Source organism: Cupressus sempervirens, chromosome 4, assembly GCF_028749045.1.
Source record: "Cupressus sempervirens isolate cs-2001-9-10 chromosome 4, ASM2874904v1, whole genome shotgun sequence".
Lineage (NCBI taxonomy): Eukaryota > Viridiplantae > Streptophyta > Pinopsida > Cupressales > Cupressaceae > Cupressus > Cupressus sempervirens.
This window is the reverse complement of record NC_143121.1, coordinates 725,880,896-725,892,266: the sequence shown is the minus strand read 5'-3', so window position 1 is coordinate 725,892,266 and position 11,371 is coordinate 725,880,896. Positions and strand designations below refer to the sequence as shown.

At 35.5% G+C, this 11,371-nt stretch overlaps 1 protein-coding gene across 2 annotated transcripts; it reads right to left on the bottom strand.

Annotated features, from left to right (window-relative positions):
• Positions 1-3,317: 3,317 nt before the first annotated feature.
• Positions 3,318-10,431, bottom strand: LOC149563327 (ATP-citrate synthase beta chain protein 1). 2 transcript variants are annotated; one of them, XM_089826675.1, is made up of 17 exons: positions 10,388-10,431; positions 7,870-7,997; positions 7,635-7,737; positions 7,471-7,536; positions 7,177-7,300; positions 6,784-6,918; positions 6,472-6,532; positions 6,301-6,377; positions 5,956-6,111; positions 5,718-5,846; positions 5,316-5,448; positions 5,090-5,217; positions 4,878-4,983; positions 4,612-4,688; positions 4,390-4,460; positions 4,006-4,290; positions 3,318-3,898 (listed from the first exon to the last, which is right to left on the bottom strand). In XM_089826675.1, the coding sequence occupies exons 2-17, from the start codon at positions 7,967-7,969 to the stop codon at positions 3,823-3,825; spliced, it is 1,827 nt and encodes a 608-aa protein (XP_089682801.1). In that variant the 5' UTR covers positions 7,970-7,997; positions 10,388-10,431; the 3' UTR covers positions 3,318-3,822. The 2 variants fall into 2 exon arrangements, with proteins under 2 accessions (XP_089682801.1, XP_089682802.1); XM_089826676.1 differs by lacking the exon at positions 10,388-10,431 and adding an exon at positions 9,817-10,053.
• Between the last annotated feature and the right edge of the window lie 940 nt (positions 10,432-11,371).

Genomic DNA, 11,371 nt, shown 5'->3' with positions numbered 1-11,371 from the left:
TCAAAGACCAGAATGAAGGCTAAGATAGAAGAATTGAACAGGTTTATCAGACAGTTGGTTACTCCATTGGTAGCTATCTCTAGAGTATTAGTGACCAAAAATCCTACTACTGTTGAGGTTCAGGCCCTCATCTCTCAACTTTAGGAAGATAGGCACTTTGACCAAATTGGTAAGGAATGGATTGAGAAGCTCAAATTAGAAGGAGCCACTATTATAGAACAAATTGGTAATGTTATCCTAAGATTGGAAATGAAGAAGGATAACATCTTATCAAATAGCAATACTCTGGTCGGAGAAAGGATGAAGTGCGATGATTGTGTCTCCCTTCTAAAGATGATCATTCAGATTAAAGCAAAAGAAGTTGTTGAAGCAAAAATCTTGCCAAAGGGAGACGAACCTCTGTTCAAGTGGTTTCAAAGCATGCAGTTCAAGACAGAAATGATCCTATCAGCCGAAAAGGGACTTAAAGAAACAGAGGATAAAGTGAAGAAGACCCAAGACAGAGGATTCAAACTCAAGAAGGGGCTACATACAGATTCACAGACTAGTGGCCAAGGAAAAGCACTCATTGGGATAAATGTCATGAAGGAGAACTTTTCCAAATTCTTGGATAGTCTGTCTGGTGTGTCTTCCAATGGTCAAAACAGAGTTGCAGAACTACAGACACTTAGCGGATGCATACACGTGGCCACGAAGCTACTAAATCAATTGAATGTTGTGAAGGAGTTGGCTAGAGAACATTCCAAATGGCTCTTGAGATACACCAACATACACATGCCTAAGCATGAAGAGCTAATCCCAATCATAGTTGCCGCTAAGGCCTATAGAGCGAAAGCAAAAAAAGGGAAGAAGTCGAAGTGATTCACATTTTGCCCCCCTTTTTGTTTTTTTATGTAATTACTGTAATACGACAAACTGGTGTCTTGCCATTTGTCATTTTTGAGAAGATGAACCAATTGAACTTCTATTGTAACGGTCATCTCAAAATCATATATGTATGAAATGGAAAGATTAATAAAAGGTCGGCAAATTTTTGGTAAAAAAATACTTGATATTGCAAAGACAATTGAATGGTATTTTGGTATCAATTATTTTTTGTTCCATTTATGTTATTATAGTTTTATGATTTCTCTTTTGTCTGGATTGAAGCAAGGAAAGAATAGAATTTCGCTTCTCTGTTTCAAAGCAGTGAACGGATGTGATAAGTAGTGTCAGTGCATCTTCAAAGAGAGATCCTTCAAGCATTTTTCCTTGTAAGCTAGTTGTAGTTCAGATTCAAATTAACTAAGTTCAGTATTATTAATCATACTATTAAGCTTTATGAGTTCATAAGATGTGTGGATTCATAAACTTAATCAATTCTTCAGAAATCCTTTTAGCCTGAGTTAGATTTTGTTTAAGTATGGTTTGGTTTACCTCTTCTGTTCTCGGGTCAAGAACATACCCCCATTTTAGTTTTAGAAACAAAACATAATTCATTGCAAATCTACCATAGGGAGTTGTACCTATCAATTCAGAGAAAAGTCAATCTACTCATAAGTGGTTTTTCAACTGTTTGTAAGCAAATATTGTTCTTAATTTGGGCATTCAAGAGTCATAATCAAAGAAGAACAAATCTGTTTACCAACAACTCTTACTACCTTTGATCAAGGTGTTTGCCATTAAACTGTAAATCATTGTGAATCTTCACATCCAACATGCTCCTAAATGTGAAACAATGGATCAACAGAGTTTTAGACCTCCTTCTCATTAGAGGAATGCATAAAGACCCTTCAAAACCCTAATCACCTAGTCCTTTGACCAATGCATTGCTCGCATGATTTCCCACATGATTTGCTTGATGGATAAATGAGAAGAAAATCTTCCTAGAGGTAACCTAGACTCGGACTCAAGACATGACATTTACTTGTTTGCAACTTCAAACAAAAGGGAATGGAATTGAAAATTAGGCAACAATCAACTAGGAACCAATCTTAAATTTCAGCACGACTTTTCAATATTGCGATAAGTAAAACAATCTCCTTTTAGTTAGACTTATAATTTTAGTTTTAATGTCATAAATTTAATAATTTATGATTTTATTTTTTCAAATATTTGAGAGTATTTATGTATCTTATGTGTTATTTCCTTCCAATACATTTAATATTTATATACATGTGTATGGTTTATGTAATCAAATTATTTGAGAGTTTTCACTTTCCATGTTTTTACTGAATCCAAGCCTAAAATACATACCAAGTCCGAGAATAGTCCCATGTCTGGTAACTATGTTGTATGTATGAATGGTCCTTGACTTTCTTTCTTTCTTTGCTGTAATAAACATGGTCCTAACAGTGACAATTTTGCCATCCGTCGACTTTATACTGGTCAGTTTTTGAATCTTTTAAAAGAGAAGATGTCAAGAAAGAATTCTTACGATCAAAATCCTAAATTTGAAACGCTCTCCTTGCAGACGGTATAATCGAAATTTGAAGGTAAACATCGAGTGGTCGCTGAATAGATTTTGGTTCTTAATTAAACGCCCGTATAGATTTTACTCGTGTATGGACTTTTCATGTCAACATTTCCCATCTTTGTCGCCTAAATTCAACCGCGGAAGAAAGCGTATAATGACACGTCTTCAGTTAGAAGATTAACCCACAGCTCTATGGTTTCAGTTAGAAATTTTGTTCTGTTTCCAAAGATAGCGAAGACTATGGCTGGGGAATCTTGTTTCTAAACATAGTCGTATCGCTTAACTGAGGAAATTCTGATCTCTGTGTTGCCGTAATAAATTGCAACTGGCCCTCTTTCCTGGTAGATAATTTGACTTCTCAGCTCTAGTCACTCTAGGCTTCCCCTAAGGGTCAAATAACAGAATTTAAAAGTCACAGGATACATCGAATTTCATGAAAATTTCAGCAACTTTTTACCTTTCTTGAACTTCATCTTGATATTTAATATAATATTATTTTATTTTACAATAAAATTGAGTTACTATCTAGAAATGGCAAAACTATTGTGACAATTTTGTGGATGTGTTACTTATATTTAAAAATAAATAAATTTATATAAGACAAATTTGATGTCAATTTTTTCTACGAATTTTTACTCTTACAAAATCTCTATCCAAATTTTTCGATAAACGAGCTTGAATTTGATTTTGAACCTCGTGACCGGGCATAGTTTCATCAACCCTTGTGATTTAAATGGAAAGGAGAAATTGTAACAACGATAGCAACTTTATATGTTCTGAAAAATGCAAACAAAATGGTTGCAGCCCGTGGAACTGAATTAGTATAATCAACAAAGAAAATGTCAGATTGCTGATAATGCAATTCATAAGAATTCTATATATTTATTGCATAAATCATATATTCGTTCCTTTGAACACTGGATGTGAGATGGTATGCTGATTAAACCAAGTTTCTAGGCCTATAACCTGGTCGAAAGAAAAATGATGATGTTGCTCATGTTTGTGTCCATTCTTACAAGCCACGGGAAATAAAAATCAAGGATGTGAAGCTCTAAAGCAAATATCATCAAATTACACTGGAAAACTGCAAATGCATTAGCACGCATCCTTCTACAGGAAGGCACATTATTATTTGAGAAAACACCCTTAACATGAATAACTTAACCAGTAGGCTCATGTAGGGCAACTCTAGTACAAATATAATTATTCATCAGTCTATCAGATGACAAGGTGTACACAAAACTGGGGCTCAATACTTCTCAACTGCTCCCAGAAGACGAGATATTAGGAAACATTGTGGTATCAGTACTAAAATTTCACCCGCATAATGCTTTGGCAAAAGGTAAACCATTTCATGCTAAGAAAATCTACTTGGTGTACAGAACATCTTCCCATGGATGTCGGTACAATGGTTGTTTCAAACGCTTCTGATCAAATGTGTGCCTACAGTTCAAAATATAGAAGTAGACAGTTAGAATAAAATGTAACACTTTTTAGTGTCAAAATGGCAACAAGAACTGAAAACTTTAACATGGAAAAAGATAACTTACCCAATCAAACCTATTGCTCGTGCAAGTACAAAGAGACCATTCAAATAACCAATCTCCACAATCTCATCAATCTCTTGTTGGTTAAACATTCCACTGACAGCAAGAAGGTCCAAGAAAAGGGACCCTATTGCACCATCAACATTCAGAACCAGATTGTTTGCTTTGGAAAGAGTGTAGGTTTCCACTTGTACAGCATAATCCATGTACTTCACAGCAGGAAAATTTGTGCGTGCATATAACTGGAGGAGCTCTACTCTTTTGTCACGGTTATCTCCTCTCTTGATCCTTCAGTATAACAGAAATATTTTGAGACCGCATCAATAAAAAACAATATTTTATATTGAAGATGAAGGAGATCTATCTTGCATTCTCAAAAAGCTATACCTGTGACCAATCCCTGGCACACGAATCCCCTTCTTCTTCATCCCTTCAACAAATTCATAAGGTGATAAACCCTGGGTAAACAAAATAGATACATGATTAGCTTTTTGAAGATATTTTCTATTTAAATGCCCCACTCTTCTATGCTTAAATATAAACTCCACAACTTTCATACTTAGTCCTATATACTTAGCTCATTCATCAATAAATGTCAAGATTCCTCACCTTGTCATATGCATCTTTGAAGTATCTTGCAGCATCATCAATAGCCCCACCAAATCTTGGGCCAATAGTCAGAAGACCTGCCCAGAGGATTAGCCCCAGATGTTATTATATTTATATTGGACCCAAATAATCTTAACTTTTAATAAAAAGGTCATTTCAAATTTAGCATTTCACAACTTTCGAAGCTCTGGTAGAAAAGATTATTTAAAAAGAAATTCAAAGGTATATCACAAGAAGCTTCAGGACATGGAGATTGAAGTATATACCTGACACAAGACTTGAGACCAAATCCTTCCCTGCTCTTGCTGTTACAATTGTATTATGTGCACCAGATACGCAAGGACCGTGGTCAGCACAAAGCATAATGCATATCTGACAACAAAGCAAAATAAACAAATTATCTTCACTAATATAAAATGTTCAAATTCCAAGATGCACATGGATAACATCAATGTTTCAAAATCAAATTCATGATTACCTCAATGAATTTTGTACAATATCGTGGAAGACTGCGTTTGAACCACAATAGTGAGATAACATCACCCACACCATAGCCTTTCTCTACAATAGTTGACATGGGTACACCCGAGTAAGTTGGTTCCTCGCCTGCAGTGAAAACAGAGGAAACGGACACCATTAAATCTTTGAAAGTCACGTTCAATGACCTGTTAACTTCAGGAATATATGGAATGAGTTAGTCTAACCTCTATCATCACAGATAGTGGAAATAATATGAGTTGGTGCCCTGACTTTGCCACTCTTAATTGCTGTTTTCAGGTCTTCTGGTATTTGAGGAGGCTTAAATTCATTAGTTTGACCAACTACTCCTCGCTCAACCTGTTGAAAACATTCACATAGGAATTAAATATCAGCTAGGAAACAACTCCCTTGGAAGGAGATATTTCAATCAGTAAACACTGAGAATTAAATTTAGATATGTACAGCAAATAATAGAATAATAAATTTTTTCAGTCCATCAGACTTCTAGGACTGAGCTCTCTCTTACCCAACAATTTTATCTAACCATGTAACACTAACAAATACATCGATAAGAATTAGTACATTTCTGAAAATAATAGCTATTTCTGATAATAATTTTCTCTTACAAGAGACTCAAATGTCTGCTTTACAGCATCTTCCAATCCTTCATAAGAGCTAGGAACAATTGCACCTGCTTCTCTTAGTGCTTGATTTTTTCCTTGTGCAGACTCAAGGTCACCTCCACTTTTTGCACCCTACACAACCAAAAGGAACTGTCAGATATGAAAATCAATATAACAAGATGCTTTGAATTAAACAACAAACTGGATAAAAGTGACGGTATAAACATTCAATAATTCTTACTGCGTGGCCAAATTGTACTTCAGACTTGAACAGACGTGCACAAGTGCCGCTAACCCAAGCAACAACTGGCTTTTGCACCTTCCCTTGTTTCAAAGCTTCAACTAGAGAATACTCATCTCTACCACCAAGTTCCCCAAGTACAACCATCATTTTAATCTGGAGTGGACAATTTCAACAATTTACTTATTACTTCAAGTGCACGTATTGTACCAAAGCCTTTAGCAAATTCATCTTTCTACTTTTTAATGTCAACCTCAATGGACACACATTCACTTGACCAAGAAAAAGTGTTATAAATAGAAATTATTTCTGAAAAAAATAAAGAACAGAATAAGCTTTATCTACCTGTGGAATATTGTTAAACCGCAAAACATGATCAGACAATGTTGAACCGGGAAACACATCCCCACCAATTGCAATACCTACAGGAGTTTGTTTCAAGAGAATATGATGTAAATACTAACTGAATTTGGAAAAGAAAGAACTAACTAATGAGAGACATTAGAAACAGCTTACCTTCATAAATTCCATCAGTAACACGCGCAATTGTATTATACATTTCATTTGACATTCCTCCCTGTAGGACAAAATATTAGACATTCTAGATTCAAAAGCAACTAAACCACTTAAACAAAAAATTGTACCTTTAAAGTCACCAAAGATTAGAAAAGGAACACAAACACAATATATCAATGATGGGCACCTATTAAAAGGTGGTAATCCACATATTGCACGCAATGTAGTACATGAGCACTTAAGGCACATCCAATATCCAGAGCTTGAAAGAATTTCAAAACTGGTTTCATGTATGGTAAGAAAAGAGCTTACAGATTTGGAGACAAATCCAACAGATCCTGGCCTGTACAGCTTGGACTGAATAATATTGTCAATGGTGCCTGCTGTATCACCAATTTTAAATGCTCCAGCCTGAATTCCACCTACAGTAGCAGGACCAATTATAACCTGCAATTCAATTTCCAAGCCTTTAGCATTAACCAGGAAAGAACTAATCTGAATCAGCCTTTTAGTAGACTATGTAATCTATCCAACATATGTGATCACTTATTTACGTTCCAAAACATAAATGTCATGCAACGAGAACCCAGAAAAGAGTCCAAACCCTGTTCCTTACAACTGGCAACGGAGAAGTTCCTAACCACCAATAGAATATAATGTACTCAGAAACGGTTGGATGAAAATATAAGAGAAGATTCTTAATACCTTATTATTAGCTCGTGCATAAGCAATTAACTGCTTAGCATCTCCTTCTGGAACACCCTCAGCTATTATAGCTACTACTCTAATTGTTGGCTGCTTCAGGGCAGACATAGAAGATGCATACGCACTGCACAATTAGTTACAATGCATTCTCTTTAATTTTTGAAAAAGGAACGTGTACATCACTCAGCATCTGAACTGGTTCTCTTAACAATATAATCAGTATAATTTGCAGGAAATGCAGCCTTGCAGGATATAAGAGGACCTGATTACACTAAGATAGTAACATGTCTATACCTTCTGTAAGATGCAAAATTAATGAAGACATCAGCTGTTGGATGGGCTGTGCATGCGGCCTCAATGCTGCACAATAAGAGGGAAGAAAATGATAAACAATCAGGAAAACTTTTGAAGATTTCAAGCATAAACTTGAAAGATACTGTAAAATACGTTGAGCTTACGCTGAATGAACAGGTATGGCAATTTCCTCCTGCCCAAAGAAGAGTTTCTGGAATCCTTCTGAACCAGGATTAATGATTCCAGCAACAGATGGGGTCTCTCTGCCTGAAAATATGAACAAGCTTGACCTTAGAAGACATTTGACATGGTTAAAACATGATAGAATACACATAAACAAAGATATTTCCAGAAGCAACTGCAATATAAGCACTAAGTGAAACTTTAAGGGGAACTTACCACAGAGGAAGTCAAAATCCAGCATGCGCTGGATAGGAAGCTGTTTGTAGTTGTAAAATAATGCTTGAGTTGTGCGAGAGAAAAGCTGCCCTGTTGCCATGTTTAGCAAAGGGAAATTTGGCAATCACCTGCAAACAATTTCATCTGTCATTTTTCTTTTTGGTTGATTCTAAGGAGAATTTGAAAACAATTGGTCCAAAGCTTCTCCAACACATTAGAAAGCCTAAAACATTCCACGAAATTCATGCAACTAGGCTCAAGATTCAAAACAATGTCTCTAATAGCCAGAATATAAAAAAACATATGTGAAGTAGCCTAGTACTCTGGGTTCATGCATGCCTTATGAAAGATCCATTTTGTGAATCATCTATTGGAATTGTTTCATTACTTCTTTGTTTAATTGAGCCATTGGTTTTACTTGAAAACATGGTATATCTGGAAGCAGATAACATGAAAGGTGACTGTGGACACATATATAAGCCATGATAAAATATTACAGGCCACAACAGAATTCTAATATTTATTGATAAGGAAACTTCTTCAAAAAGAACTTCGCAACCAAACACTTTCCATTGTGACCACACACACACACACACAAATATCAGTTCCCATTAACATAGTCAACCCAGACATTTCATAAAGAGACAGACAATGAGCAATATTCATCAGCAGAGCTTATAGAACATAAATTTACCACACTGAGCATTGAAAAGACTGAATTCTATGCACTGTCATTCAAGTCATACACTGAAACTACGTTTATAACTTTAAAATAAACGATATCATCATCTCAATTGGCAAAAATTGAAGCCAATTTAGTACCAGAATAAGGAAAAATGATGTATGGCATATGCTTACTGCCATATGTGAGGGAGCAAAAATTTAAAGATTGTAAATAACATAGAAAATATTATTCTGTAGTTTGTTGACGCAGAAGAGAATGATTAGACTTTTCAATGGAAAATATTAACAGACTGACCCATAGGTTATTTGTTTGGCTCTTGTTCTTCTACTGAAATACGAGTGTCAGGGCTTTCTAAGGCACATTAGAATCATTCAGCGAGATTTTCTAGGAAGATGTACACAAAGGGAGCCAGTTTTAGTATTGGTGGATAAACAATAATGACTGTTCAGTTTACCTAACGGTCATAGCTTTAGTTTCTTCTCCTCAGAATATACTGACCAGAAAACTTTAGTTTATCTCTAGTAAAAAATCTTTTATGGAGGCCCTGTGTCAGTCTTCTTCCGGGATCTTTTGGTTTCTCATGGTGGAAGTTAACTCCCAATGATAGCATTCTATAAACCACTGTCATAGTCAATCCCTTTGGAAATTGACAATTGGATGCATGATCACATTAAATTTTCAGTCTCTGTCATTGATGTAAATTTGAATAGAAATTGTTTTAGAGTGATCACGTGAGATAAAGCTTAAGCAGTAAGCAAACTTTCTGTAGACGGCCCTCAAATTTGAAGCCACAAGACAGATTAAGTATTGAGATTGGATAAAATATGCATCCAACTCTAGTGTGCAGTGTGGCCCAAGCCACAAGAGAAAACACCATTTACTCCTACCATCTAAGCCACAGGTTACCATCCAAGAAAATTCACAGTAACAGGAAATATAGACAGCCCTTCTTGAACAATCAAAATTAAAACGGGCTTAGCATCTTCACAAGGAAGTATTCTAATATGTCAAGTAGCAGGCACACTAGACTATGTTAGGCGTAGGTGGGGTTCCAATCATTGAACTGGATCTAGCGTGTTCCCAAATAAGGCAGGGTGTGAAATTTGTACCAAGAATCTGATGTGACATTTATAAATGGTTTAAACCTTAGACACATGAGCATAAATCTCAGTACACATATTAACAGACCACATTGTGTCATGCAGGTAGGTATTAACGTGCCTAGAAGAATCCCACTTAACTCCCATAAAATAAACACTTACAAATTAAAACCCCTTTTCGCTAAAAATCCAGCACAACCTTTTAAGCCCTTTGACAGAAGCGAGGGCATCTAGAAGAAGAGACGAGCTTGAGTGGAAATTAAATAAGTTATGGTATCCAATTCCTTTTGCGACATAGCCCAATAAACAGACCAGAGTCCTCAAAGGTACACCAGCCCCGTGTTCAAATAGCCTGCTTAAGTAGCTCCAAGCTGAAGTAACATTTTCAGTATTGACGCTGCGGAAAATACCACACCCAATTTTAGGCGCGATGTTACCAAAGGACAAGACCAGCGACCGCATGGTGGTACTGGATAATCAGGCCTCATAATAGAAAAGAGTACTCCCTGCCTCATTTAAATATTGGTACTACTAAATTATTTCAACAGCGAAGGGCCTCTACACTAGATCGGGCGTTCCCAAAATCAATTAACCCTAAGCATTCCTCCAATCCATCAGAAAACAAATTTTCAGCCAAATTCCAGACTCAATTCTCAGACCACTGGAAGAACACACAATGCAAAAAAACAACGGATCTGAAAGCCAACCCTAGAAAATCTGAAAAATAACATACCTTGTAACAGAGGAAGAAACAGCAGCTGCGAGATCTGAGAAGGCAATGTGATGCCCACAAAGCTCTACTTCTTAAGAGAAGCACGCATTCATCTATGCATCTATCTACCCACCCACCACAGGTAGCTGATTTAAACCACGTGAATGGACAAGAAGCGCAGGTGTACAAAGCTTGTTAGATGAAGGTACATTAATTTTGTGTGGGCTCACAGATTTATAGCACAAGAGATTGTTGACGGGTGAGCAGCACGTTCCGAGGACCGGCAAAAGGGTCAGAGAGGTGAATTTTTTACACGGAAATTAAGGCTGTATGTTTGGATTGCTTGTCTTAATTTGAAGAAAAACTGGGAGAGTAGCCCTGGATCTAATTTGCATGAACGGTCGCTCACCTAACATGCATGTGTTGCTGACCATCCTTTCCTTGTTCTAGTCACAAAATATTCTTCCCTTCGCCTGCATTTGGATTTTTTTTTTGAATTTTTTTGTTTGTATCGTTTTTCATTTTATATTTTCCTAATCAATCGGTGATGTTTTTAAATTTCAATTGTAAATTTAAGATATGAATATACCATAATTATTCATGTTAACTTTCTTATTTATAGTTAACTTTCTTACTAAGTTAATAATGATAATCTCATACCCTCCTGCTTAAAGTATCTTTCTTTTTTTACTTAAGTCGGTTTTATGTTGCTAGTATAGATATCTTAAATAAATCTATTTTTAAAAAATCTATAGATATCCACTACAAAATAATTATAATTTAATTTACTACATCTAGAATTATTTATATTTCCTTTATTTCCATTTATTTAGTTTTTACTAATTTAAGCTTTTTATTTTAATTTCTTAAAAAATAGATGATTTATATTTCTAAATATTATAATTTAAACGGATATTTTATGTGGTATTTATTAAATTATTTTTAAAAGTATATTCTATTTATAATAAGATTTAAACTTTTGACATGTAGATGGTTGTCAAATTT

Coding starts and splice junctions, on each gene's coding strand:
- LOC149563327 (XM_089826675.1), bottom strand. CDS start 7,969: ATGGCAACAGGGCAGCTTTTCTCTCGCACAACTCAAGCATTATTTTAC. Junction 6,112..6,300: donor GGTTTAACAATATTCCACAG/GTAGATAAAGCT, acceptor TGTCCACTCCAG/ATTAAAATGATGGTTGTACT. Junction 5,449..5,717: donor AGCAGACATTTGAGTCTCTT/GTAAGAGAAAAT, acceptor TGTTTTCAACAG/GTTGAGCGAGGAGTAGTTGG.